Source organism: Dama dama, chromosome 11 (genome assembly GCF_033118175.1).
Source record: "Dama dama isolate Ldn47 chromosome 11, ASM3311817v1, whole genome shotgun sequence".
Lineage (NCBI taxonomy): Eukaryota > Metazoa > Chordata > Mammalia > Artiodactyla > Cervidae > Dama > Dama dama.
The window spans coordinates 55861943-55875003 of NC_083691.1; the positions used below are offsets into that span (position 1 = coordinate 55861943).

General features: G+C 45.5%; 1 protein-coding gene across 1 annotated transcript in view; it reads right to left on the bottom strand.

Annotated features, from left to right (window-relative positions):
- The window catches only part of POLR1A (RNA polymerase I subunit A), an 84234-nt gene that overhangs the window by 58421 nt on the left and 12752 nt on the right, over positions 1-13061 (bottom strand). The window contains exons 5-12 of the mRNA XM_061155270.1: positions 12848-12933; positions 12345-12448; positions 7307-7393; positions 6574-6679; positions 6144-6306; positions 4169-4339; positions 3278-3400; positions 370-600 (exon numbers count right to left, since the gene is read on the bottom strand). Of these exons, the coding sequence (XP_061011253.1) occupies positions 370-600; positions 3278-3400; positions 4169-4339; positions 6144-6306; positions 6574-6679; positions 7307-7393; positions 12345-12448; positions 12848-12933 (1071 nt within the window). The remainder of the gene's footprint in view (positions 1-369; positions 601-3277; positions 3401-4168; positions 4340-6143; positions 6307-6573; positions 6680-7306; positions 7394-12344; positions 12449-12847; positions 12934-13061) is intronic.

Sequence of the window (13061 nt, forward strand, 5' to 3'; positions counted from 1 at the left end):
TCCAAAGAGTCTAATTTGGGGTGGGGAAGGGGAAAAAAGGGAGACAAACGTGCATTTCCCACTGGCTCTAGGAATGCTGCTGCCGAGGACCACTTTTGAGCAGCCCTGTTTAAGGGCAGCAGGTCACTGTGGAGTTACAATGAAAGGGCATTTCTCCAGCCCCTGGTATGTAACTGGAATTGTGCTGCCTGCATGGGATGACCAAATGAAGTTTTATTCATGGTGCTGAGGCCCTAGGGAACACCCACAGGTGGGGTCAGGGAGCAGGAACAGTTTTCACAGCCCTCCTACACTGGCACCACGGCTGAAGTGACGGGGGAGCCCAAAAGGAGCAGTCTAAGCCTCTGACCAAATACGCCCGTTACTCACAATTTTTGTCCCCTGGGGCTTAGGGGCCCCTGTAGCTGGTGTCAGGAGCTGTTTGGCCACGGCCTCCCGCTGCGTGAGGTCCGAGGCGCTCAGGGCTGTGCGACTGCCATCCTCGTTGATGACCATAGAGGCTCCGGGGTGCACGTTGGGGCCGTTGATGACCGCCTGCCTCAGTTCCTGAACGTTCCAGGGGGTGACTGGTTGAGGGTAGGTCAGTTTTGTGGCAAACACCTGGAAACAAGGAGGGGATATGAAAATTCAGGGTGGGCAGAAAAAGGTCAGAAGGACCCCCAGTGTGACTCAACAGGCTGTGTGACTTTTCCCCTAAGATGTGGACGAACTCCCTGAGCCAAGAAGGTCCTTCAACCAAAAAAGCAACATCTCCCTGTCTCTTCCACAATCATTTTTCCAGATTTGCTCCCTCCAAGGAAGAGAGCAGGTCTCCTTTTCTAGCAGAGTAATCTGCCCAAAAAAAGTTATCTGAGGATAGTAATTTATGCAGTAGAATTTTTTTTAACCTATTTTAAAATTTCATCATTTCCTAGTCTGCCAATAAATTCGTAGTCCCAAAAGATGGAATATAGCCTGGAACATGAGCTTGAGAGAACTGGCGAATACTTGCTCTCAAGTATCACCCTCCCCCACCAACAATTCCCCTCCTCTCACCCCCCAGCAGTCATCACTAATTGATGGTGGCCATGCCCTGAGCCCAGACATGGCATCTTAATCTCTTTATTTGGCCTGAGATAAACCCGATTCGGTCCCCCGATACATGAGAAAATGGCAGTGCTCCACATGACACGCCAGGCCTGCACCACACTCCAAGGAAAATGAGTGCCCTGGTTAAGCGAGTTCTGAGCTATTGAATATTAAAACCCTCTGATGCTTCAAAAGGCATATAACTACGTTAGAGACTCTTGAGGAGTCCCATGGAAAGGCACTCGCTGAACACTGGCCAGGTCTCTGCGTGAATGGCACCCCCACCCCAATCCCCGCCACCCTGACCAGTGCTCCCTGCCCTGTGGCCCTCTCCACCTCTGCCAATGCAGTGACCACTACCTGACAGAGTGCTTATGTACAGACTGTGCCCAGCTTAGGATTTTTCGGACTTTATGACAGTGTGAAAGCAACATGTATTTGATAGAATTCATACTCCCCATTTTGAATTCTGGTCTTTTTCTGGGCTTGTGAAACATGCATGGTGCGATATTCTTATGAAGGTGGGCAGGGGCAGTGAGCCTCAGCTGCTGGCTGTCAGCCCTAGGATCATAAATATCCCATACACTTAGATCCATCCTGTTGTTCATTTTCAGGACAGTGTTCAATAACTTCCATGAGACATTCAACACTATCACAAAATAACCTTTGCATTGGATGATTTTGCCCAGTGGTAGGCTAACATAAGCGTTCTGGGCAGGTTTAAGGTGGGTTAGACTACGTTATTCTGTTCAATAGGTTAGGTCCATTAAATGCACTTTTGACATACAGCATTTTCAACTTACCAACACATCATCATAAGAAGAGGAATATCTTTACTTGCGTTATCTGTTTGTGTGTCTCCACCACTGGAATATAAGCTTCACAGGGACACACTAGTCTGTCTGGTTCACGATTGGGTCTCTAGCTTATCCCCCAACCTTCACTTTCTCTGCTTCTGTAACACCAGTCCACAGTGAGTGCTTGATGAGAAGGGTGTGCACAAGAGACCAACAGGCAGTTTCACACACTCTGCTCCTGAAAACCATCCTGTGAGCAACAGGCCACCATGGCCCTAGGCTTGGGGCAGGCCTGGATGTGGGCAGAGGGGGAACTTCAGAGTCCCTCCAGTACCAAATGAACCAAGATCCAAGAAAGAGAAGACCGCTGAAGGTGGAAAGAGGAGCAACACTAAAGGTCTCTCCCGAAGTTGGGGACCCTGGAGGCACCATGAGGCTAAAGCCAACAGAGGTCCCCGTCCTCTGTCCAAAGAAAGCAATGAACAGGTCACGGGCCTCTCCTCCCAGGGCCTCGGACTCAGGAAAGTCACCACTGGGCTTCCCAGTGCTCTTCCCTGCCACCTGACCTAGCCTCCAGATGCAGAGGACCCTGGTGCCCAGGAGGCAGTGGGCACAGGAATGGGTATTCTTCTCTGACTCTTGTCCCCTCACACGAGAGCCATTGCCTAGGAAGCCCACGTGTGCTGGGGGACAAGGCGGCAGCAAGCAGGAGGCCATCAGAACACCTGAGCTCTGCTCTCTGCTCCTTGCCAGTCCTCCCCCAAGAGTGGCAGCAGGGCCGTGTGCGAGGAAACGAGCCTCTCCATGGGGCGAATTAAACCATCTTCTATTACTGACCTCAAGGCCCATTAAGGAGGAAGTCGATGAAGGGGCTGTTGCTAATGAGTACCGCAGCCTCAAGTGGTGGGGAAGTGAGAAAAGAAAACTGGCTCCCTGAGGAAACACTAATGGGTGGACAGGGCGAATCGCCTACCCCTGAGGATCTGGAAGGAGGGGTGATGCCTGCTCCCTGGGGCTCTCCCTCTTCCTCCGAGGCCCTGACTCCTGATGCCAGGCAAGTACACGGAACAGAAAGCCCCGTTCCTTCTCTTTGTCTCTGTCATGTATTCCATCTGACTAGGAAGGTTTAACGACTAGACCGAGATGGGCAGGAGGAGGAGAGGTGGGTGGGATATGCACCCTATGGGCTGCGCCCTGGTAGCCCAGGAGCAGGGGTCTGTCTTCCTTGTGGGTGGAGGGTGTCTGGAGACCTGGCGGGGAGTGAGAGCAACGCCATGCTGCGGCCTCAGGGTCCCCTTCTAAGGACTCAATGTGGGGAGAGGCAGATGCTGTCTTCACCCACGCCACCATGATCCCATGCCTTCTCCCCAGCCCTCCCTCGCCACTCCTATCTGCCACCTAACAGCACACACCATGGGAATTCCAATTTCGTTGGTGTTGATGTACATGTCCGGGCAGATGACCGAGCGGGCTGCATAGTCTACACGCTTCCCCATCATGTGCTTTCGGAACAAACCATCCTTCTTCTCCAGGATCTTTATGGGGGAAAAGTCCACAGAAATCATTACAAAAATTAAAAAATCAAGACTTAAAAAATTAAGTTGTTAGAAAACATATGTTGCTGTTTTTAGTTATTGTGTCCAACTCTTTTGTGACCAAATGGACTGTAGCCCACCAGTCTCCTCTGTCCATGGGATTCTCCAGCCAAGAATTCTGGAGTGGGTTGCCATTTTCTTCTCCAGGAGATCTGTCCAACCCAAGGGTTGAACCCGCATCTCCTGCATTGGCACGTGGGTTCTTTACCGGTGAGCCACTAGGGCAGCTCTAGAAAATATATATGCCATATTTAATTGTGGGCACAACTTAGTGACTGAGCACGAGCGTGAAAGATGACACTTCTATTATCCACAAGCTTGTATAATGGTAATGGGTTGGCGAAAAAGTATGGAAAAACCCAAACAAACTTTTTGGCCAACCCAATACTATGCACATCTTTATTATGTTTGGGTTTTTTGGTCTGCAATTTTAGTTTCAGTCACTTCTTCAGTTAGGACCATCTTTTATTAATATCTTCTTTTACCCCTCTTTCAATTAATTTATCCAGTTGAAAATAAATCTTTCATATTTTACATAAAAAAGTAATAAAATAAGTAAACCAAAACTACGGTAGTGCCAATTGGTTAAAATAAAACAGTCATAGGCTAGAAAAAAAAACAAGTATGGTTACTATTTTCTTCCTTAAGACAAATATGTTTATTATTTAACCCCTTTGGCTAGCAATGGGGATCCAACATACTGCTCACCTGTCTAATGCCAGGGTACTTTTCCATCATTAATTTGTCCATCTCACTATCAAACACAATATTAACGTGGCTCTGAAGGCGAATCCAAATGTTGTAAAGTTTGTCTGTGAGGGACTGCCCTGGAAGCTGACTCAAAAAGGATCGGTCCATAGCCATCGAAGAGTCTTTTTCCTGCCAAGACACAACCAAGAAAAACGGGCGTAATGGAAAGCCCTCAAGAAGGCCAGGCCTGGTTCCACTTTTCTTTTTTACTTGAGCTCTGACAAATTATGAACTCTAAAGTTGGCCTTTATGTCTTTTGAACTTGATAGATTCATGGCCCAAGTACTCATAAATCGATCTTGTCGGTGTGTATCGACAACATATGAGGCGGTAAGCTGCCCTAGAGCACCACCTACTGACTGGCCACCTGGACTGCCCCCCTTGGGCTGGGTATGTATGACACAGGAGAGAGACAGATGGTCCCTCGACCCAGTGGGTCAGAAGAGAGAAGAAACCTGTCAGCGTTGATGGAAGGGGGATCCAGTAAGTGAGAATGTCATGGAACCCACTGGTGATAAAGTGGGCTTGTCCTCAGTCCTGAGGAACAGAAGACTTCTGTGGTTTCAGAAGACTTCTGTCTTCTGAGAAGACGGGTGTGGTTTCTATTCTGGCTGAAGGAGCCTCCCAGGGCCCCCTGTATAATGACAGCATCCCTGTCAGACTAACTCACTTCTGAAGGCATCAGCTGACTCAGGGCCACACACTTACTTGTGAAATGGGTGAGACCAGTCTCACTGGTGTATCCTCAGTGCCTGGAATGGCGCATGCCTATTCACACCCAGCCATTCATGATTCATGAGAGGGCTGCCGTGGAGCGAGTATGGGAAGAAACAACTCTTGCTACTGATCATTAATTTGTGGATGGAAAGAGGGCACTGTGACTTCAGGCAGCAACGACCTCAGGAATCAGAGAGGATGCTGCTCATTTCTGCCGAGATTCAGCTTTTTTCTTGGACCAAGGCTACCCTACTTTCAAGAAACATCAACGTGAAATCCTCAGCTCTGGTCACTGGACGTGGCAGTCCTATGGCCACCTCTTTGAAACTAGACCAAAACCTGCAGATGGCAGATATCTCTAATATTGAGCATTTTTTAAAAAAGCACATTTACACAGGCAGATCAGAAAACTTAAGCAAAACCAAAGAAACTCAAGTAGAAAGGCTGAGTAACCCAAGCACGGGTGTCCCTGACAGACTGTGGCGCCACCTGGTGACGGGCCAGTCCCACCCGGGGAAGGGAGCCTGGGAGCCTGTCTGGTCCACTCAAGGCTGAGACAGTCCTTCCTATTTGCATCTAGGAAGCATCTTACAGCTGGGAAGGATGTCAGCGATCTCAACAAACTTCCTGAGCGCCTGACTCATCCTTATACCCACTGTAGACCTAGGACACTAAAAGGAATTCAGGAAATGTTTGCTGAAACAGGAAAATGGAATTCAGCTCCACCATTTATTGGGGAGAAAACTGAGCCGCAAATCTGACACTCTTATTTCGGGAAACTTCCAAATGCCAACACTGCTTTCCTGACCCTGATGCTAGAGATCTTTATGAGCCAAAATCAGAGCTAGGTGGCATGGGTCTCTGGTACCAGAGCCCAGTAGGGACAGGCTTAGAGCCTGAGGACCACACACTGTTCTTCCTAGAGCTGCCATTGAGAGCAGGTAGCCCAGACCACAACCACAGATAAAACCTCCCCACAGATCACTCATTTTATTGTGGAGATGAGAACAAGAAACCAAAGCAACTCAATCAAGGTCACTGGGCATGGTCACTGGGGTCATGATTAGACCCACACTTTCCCCCAGACACTGCCTGGTCCTCCCAAACCCATGGCTCACACACAACCACACAGAATTGCCAATCAGCATCTCCCAGGACCCCATAGCATTCTGTACCCACAGTGTAGGAAGCTAGAACTATGACATCAGCTCCTGACCTCTTCCGTGGTGGGTGCTGCCACCTCACTTGGCAGCTCCTGTTCTTGGGCCATCAGTGCCAGAAGCTTTCGGATCAGAACCACGTCCTTCATGACAGCCTGCAGGTTCACCGTCTGCCCGTTGGTGAACATCTGGTCCCCGAGGCGGTTGACAGGGCGATACCTGCAGGAGGACATGTGGAATCAGTGAACACTTCCATCAGCCTCTCACCCATCCCTACTCACACGCCCCAAGCTCCAAAAGAAACCCACATTCCTCCTGCCCTCAGGAAAGAGGAAGAGGAAAACAGTCCCACCACTTGCCACATGGGAGTGGAACTGCTGCTCTATTTTTCAGCACCTTTGACCCTTCCTTTCTCTCCCAGAGGTCATTATTCAATTATTCCATAAACCTTTTTCAGGTGAAATAAAGCCAATGAAAGGGTATTACCTTGAGGGTGGTACCACCAAGAAATCCAGAAAGAACATACTAGGGTTGAACCCGGACTCCATGCCAACATCTTCCAGTCCCAAAAAAAGGTAATTCAGAAAGAACCCTGTGTTTGAAATAAATCAAAAAGATCATTTAAACCTATACGTTAAGAGCATGGAAGGATGACCACAAAAATTTTTACAAAAAACCCAGAATATAGGACAATAGGGAGAGTAAGATCCCATGTGTCTTCATAAAAACTAATGAAGGAACTGCCTGGCGGTCCAGTGGTTAAGACTCTGCGCTTCCACTGCAAGGGGCGAAGGTTCCATCCCTGGTCAGGGAACCAAAATCCCACATGCCACATTGTGCAGTGAAAAAAATAAACAAATAAAAATGTAATATTAAAAAACAATAATAAAAACAAATAAGCAAATAAAATACATTAAAAAAAATAAGGTGAGTTACACTGCACCTTCAAGACACATGTCAAACTGTATTAAGCGATACCTACCCACAGCTATCATTTAATGATCAGGCTCAGTTACAGTAATCATCAAGTTCATGGTTCAAGGAATAAAGACTTTTTCCACACTATAAATCATCAATGACAATGTACCCTGAAGCCTGCCCCAAATCTATGGTTCAGTTTCAGGAGAGATCTACAAGAATCACAATTTTGAAAAAATAAAAAGGCAGGGTAAAGGAGTCCAGGAAGTCAATGGGCTGTTTCTTCAGCCTGGTACAGCACCTTCATTTTTCCAAAGAGCTATGAGATGTTCTTGAGCACTGGAAGGTGTCAGGTATCCTCGTTTTCCCATCTGAGCTTCCTCAATTCCTGGAGTGGAAGAGGGTAATAGAGCACAGTAAGTCAATTAGAGGCACTCTTTCCGTAATGCGATTTATCAATTCCCTTCCCCACTCCTCCAAGCCTGCAATCTGACCAAAAAATCAATTTCTAGAGACTTCCATAGTGGTCCAGTGGCTAAGGCTCCACACTCACAACGCAGGGAACTTGGGTTTGATCCTGGGTAGGAGAACGAGATCCCACATGCTTCAGCTAAGATCTGAGGCAGCCAAAGAAACAAATTAAAATAAATAAATATTTTTTTAAAAAAGTCAATCTCTAGGACAACCTACTCTGTGCGGTGGATATTTCCCCCCTTATTTTTCAAGTAATGAAACCAAACAACTATTGTATGAAACCTAAAAGGTAGAGCCAAAGGGGAAAAAAAAAATCACCCACAATTATATTATGTTATCACCATGACCACTTTTAAATATTCTTTTCTGGTCCTTTGGTTTATGCAGTTTTAGATCATTATAATTTCAGGTGTGGATTTACTTTGTACCACTTTGCTCATTTAGTGTCATCTTACGAGCATTTCTGCATGTTGCCCTATAGCTTTTGTGTCACCATCGTTTTTATTTTATTTATTTATCTGGCTGTATCGGGTCACTTAGTGGTGGCACACAGGATCTTCTGTTGCAGTGTGCAGGCTTACTTGCTTCGTGGCACATGGGATCTTCGTGCCACATGGGATCTTCGTGCCACATGGGATCTTCGTGCCCAATCAGGGATTGAACCCACATCCCCTGCACTGCAAGGTGGATTCTTAACCACTGGACCACCATCGAAGTCCCTCACCATCATTTTTAATTGCAGCATGATACTCCTGAGAGGATGTTTTGCAAACGACTTAACCACACTCTAATAGTTGGACATCTGAGCTGACCCCAATTTTTTTTTACTATTATAAGTCACACTGTGATAAACAGCTTTATGCACATGGCTTTTACCAGAAAGGTTCACAGCAGGAGAATTATGGATAAATGAAGATGAACATTTTTACGGGTAAATGTATATTCAGTTTCTTCTTACAACTATCATGCTGGTGATAAGTAGATGATTCTTTATTTCTCAGATTAAGCAAGATCACTTTGAGATACTATTTTATCAGCCACTCCCAGAGTAAGTCACATTCAGGAAGTGTGGCCCCAAGCATTCAGATGATTAAGAAAGTGAGTAATGTGACCTCCAGGTTCAAGACTATCAACTTCAGCCTTGGTATAGTGGTGAGTATCCCCTCCTGTCAAAACTATCAACCTCTTTTGGAACACATTCATTCAAATTATACACTGCTTGGGAATTTCCTGCCAGTCTAGTGATTAGGACTCAGTGCTCTCACTGCTGAGGGCCTGGCTTTGACCCCTGGTCAGGGAACTAAGATCCCACAAGCCCTGTGGCTCAGCACCCTACCTCTCCCCACAAAATCACTCAATATTTTTTTTTTAATGCACTTATCAGGGTAGAAACTGTGTCTTGCCTGTGTTCCTAACAATTAACAGCATCTAGGACCCAGCAGATACTAAGTTTTCACTGGCTTAAATACACATGTTCAAAATACTATAAGATAATCTATATTTTAAAACCCCACTCTTACTTGTAAAACCCAGCTTCATTCACCTCTAATTCTCTACTTGGTTTCTTTACCAGCTGTAGAAGATATATCATGGAAAGTTTTTATAGAAATCTGTAACTTAGAAAACAATTAATAAGATGTACCATAATTTATTTAATTAGTCTCTACTAACAGGCATTTAAGCTGTTTCCAATTCAAAACTACTTAATACTGTGGGCACGCATAATTCTTAGGATAAGATCATAAAAGCGGGACTGCTAGGTCAAGAGTTAACACATTTAAAATTTTGATTCTTATAAAAGCAAAACATTTCAACCAGTTAATACAGTTGAAGGAAGTGTGGGGAATGCAATAGAGAGACACTCTGACCTTTGGGGATAAACCAGACATAGGAAGCTATGGGTGTTCAGTGGGGAGAAAAGACCCCATTAACCTAAAGGACAATTTTGTGGGCATTTCTGGAAACTTCTTTCTCACTAAGCTGGCTTGATGAGCTGAGGAAGATGAGCGGCATCTGGTAGCTCTCTTCAGCTCCTGACTCAGAGCTGCTATTGCAGGAAGTGGCCCCAGCACAGTTTAACCCCTATTAAGGCAGATGGAGGTCATTCATTCACTGGGTTTGAGTCAGAAGAGGCTTGCAGAATGCCACCTCCTCACATGGACTGCACCCTTCCTAACCAGGCACTTTCTGAGCCTGCAAAAATGCTATTTGCCCCAGGAACTTCCCTGGTGGTCCAGTGGCTAAGACTCCGTACTCCCAATGCAGGGGGCCCGGGTTCCATCCCTAGTCAGGGAACTAGATCCCACATGCCACAGCCAAGAGTTCGCATGCCACAACTAAGACCTGGTACTGCCAAATAAATGAATAAAAATGAATATTAAGAAAAAAATACTATCCGCTGACCTTGTTTAAAAAAAAAAATGAAATCTGCTTCCATAGGACTTCAGAACAGCTATAACGTGTATTTAGTTTAGCTCTAAGAGCTCCTGTATGAAAGGAAAAAAAAGTTGGGAAGTCAAACAGTGGGGAAGATTGGATCATGCTGGGCGAAGCACCTTGGCTGTTAAGATGTCTCACTTGAAAACGCTAGCAGGCATAATGGGACTTGAACAGCCACTGGTCGTGTGTGAATTTCACAAGCTAACAGCACTCCTAGTTAGATCAGGATTACGTGGGGACCACTGAGCACAGGCCTGACTGCGTGGCCCCATTAGATACTAGGGGTGTGGCCAGATCATTTGTCCAAATGCCTACCTGCCTCTGCATCACCTCTCCCAGTAACTGACCTGCCTCACCCACAGCCTTCCCTGAGAATGGAGGCCACAAGGTCAGGTCCCCAGCTTGGCACTGGGCTCAGCCACAGGATGTTCCTGGGCATAAGGCTGAGCACCCAACAAATAAATGCCTGCTAAATACTACCAATCCAATCCAAAAACCATCCAAGACCTCTGCTGACTTGTTTCTGAGGCACAGGATTTTGGTTGGCACCATCATATTCTCGTAGTTGTAGTGACAATTACTCCAAAGAATTGGTTTGGCAAAGGCGCTTAAAGGCTGCCTAACTGTTAGATATTTGCCCCAAATAGTTATCCTCTAGAATTCTGACCACCCTTCTTCTCAATCTATGAATATTCCCTAAAGTGCCCTGAAGTCTAGAGTAGCAGTTTCCAACCTTAAAAATTGTTTTAAGGGCTATGTATAGTGTAGAAAAATCCATCCTTGTGTCTGTTAATGGTTAAGCATTAAATAGACTTTCTAAATGCAGTGTAGTATCCTGGACTGGATCCTGGAACAGAAGGAGGACATTACTGGATGAACCGGGCTTCCCAATGGCTCAGAAGGTAAAGAATCCACCTGCCAATGCAGGTTACAGTCCATGGGGTCACAAAGAGTCAGACATGACTGACCAACCAAGCACACACTGGATAAACTGGTGACGGTCAAACAAAGTTTGCGGGTCAGTTAACAGTAGTATACCAATGTTAATTTCTTAGTTTTGATAAACGCACCACGCTGATCTGAGATGTTTCATCAGGGCAAACTGAGTAAAAAACACATAGGAATTTCTGCAACATGTCTGCAATTCTTCTATACATCTAAAAATTAGTCTAAAATAGAAGATTTATTTTAAAGTAATAAATAAGTTTGCTATACTATGGTCTAAATGTTTATATTTCCTCAAGATTCATGTGTTGAAAGGGCTTCCCTGGTGGATCACTGGTAAAGAATATACCTGCCAGTGCAGATGCAAGAGACTTGGGTTCAATCCCCAGGTCGGGAAGATCCCCTGGAAGAGGGCATGGCAACCAACTCCAGTATTCTTGCCTGGAGAATCCCATGGACAGAGGAGCCTGGGCCTGGTAAGCTACAGTCCATGGGGCTGAAAAGAGTCGGGCACAACTGAGGCGACTTGGCACGCACATAGGCACAAGGTGTCCAAAACAGGTGATGTTTTTTCTTCCCTGGCACACTGACTCATTATAATCAAAAATGAATGGCCAGTATCTACATAGCATATTCAACATAGCAGGCACTGGGCTCAATATTTCAAATGGAAAATCTTATTTAATCTGTACTACTTCAGAAGAAAAACCAGAAAGCATTGTTAAACAAACTTAAAACTACAAAAATGAAAAAGCAGGAGTACTAAGTCTCTCAAATTTCTTCCCAGGTACCCCTAAGGGGAGAGCAGAGCTGAGGGGGAGACACTCTACTCCAGGGAGCCTGCAGGAGGTGCTAATGTTCTTTAGATGCTCACAGTTTTTTTTTTTAAAATTCACCTACATTTTTTATTTTTAAATATATATATATTTTTATTTTGGCTGCGCTAGGTCTTTGTTGTGGTGCACGGGCTTTATAGTTGTGGCACGCAGGCTGAGTTGTCCCGAGGCATGTGGGATCTTATCTCCTGGACCAGGGATGGAACCAGCGTCCTCTGCATTGGAAGGCAGATTCTTAACCACTGGACCACCAAGGAAAATGTCCCTCACCTACATTTTAGTTCAAAATATATCCACACTTGTTTGACAACCAAATGGTTTGAACTATTTACCAAGTAAATTTCTTAACTTCTTCCTCAAAAATCTTTCAGAACACTGACCACCTGTGGCAAGAGGTGCCTCCTTCAGGCTGTGGGGCACTGCCTCACACTGTAGCCTAGCGGTTCTACACTAGCGGCCAGGACTGAGCATGCACCAGGATGCCCATTGCTCCTAAGACCCTGGACACCCACCATCTCTGCTGGCCCACCACAAACACGCAGCCAAGAAGCATGTGGTACAGAGGACAAGGGATCCCCAAGTCTTGGGACACGTCTGATGGTCACATGTGAAAAACACACCGAGGGCCGCCCAGGGCCTGCTTACCCTGGGGTTCGGTGTCCTTCTGGTCAGCTCTCCTGTGCACCATGGCTGGATATGTGATGGTCAGTTTGCTATTGTGCTCCTTTCGGACCACTGACCGCCCAGTTCTAGACATGAGGACAGTTGTGAGGAGAGAAAAAAAAAACCCCAACAATGTAAAATCTAAGATATGATACAAATGAACATACCTAAGAAACAAAAACAGACTCACAGATTTAAAGAAGAGACCTGTGGTTGCCAAGGGAGAGGGCAGGTAGGTGAGGGAAGAATTGGGAATTTGGGATTAGCAGATGCAAACTATTATATATAAAATGGATAAACGGCACAGAGAATGATATTCAATATCCTACAATAACCATAATGAAAAAATATGAAAAAGAATACATATATATGTATACAACCAAATAACTTTGCTATATAGCAGAAATTAACACAAAATAGTAAATCAACTATACATCCATAAAATAAAATTTAAAAAAATCACTGGGGAAGTGCCTAGGACTCACTTGCAGTGGGGACATCTCTTAGCGGTCATATGTACCTTCCAGAAGACAGAGATGAGTTTGCTCCTGCTCTCACAGACATTTTTCACCTGTTAAAAAAAGTCAAAAAACCTGAGTGCGATCCTGAAGAGAATCTAGTAGGAATACATTTTGTAGTTTTCACCTTTTATTGAAAAATCAGAGGAAGCCACCCCATTTCTTAAAATTCTCCACAAAA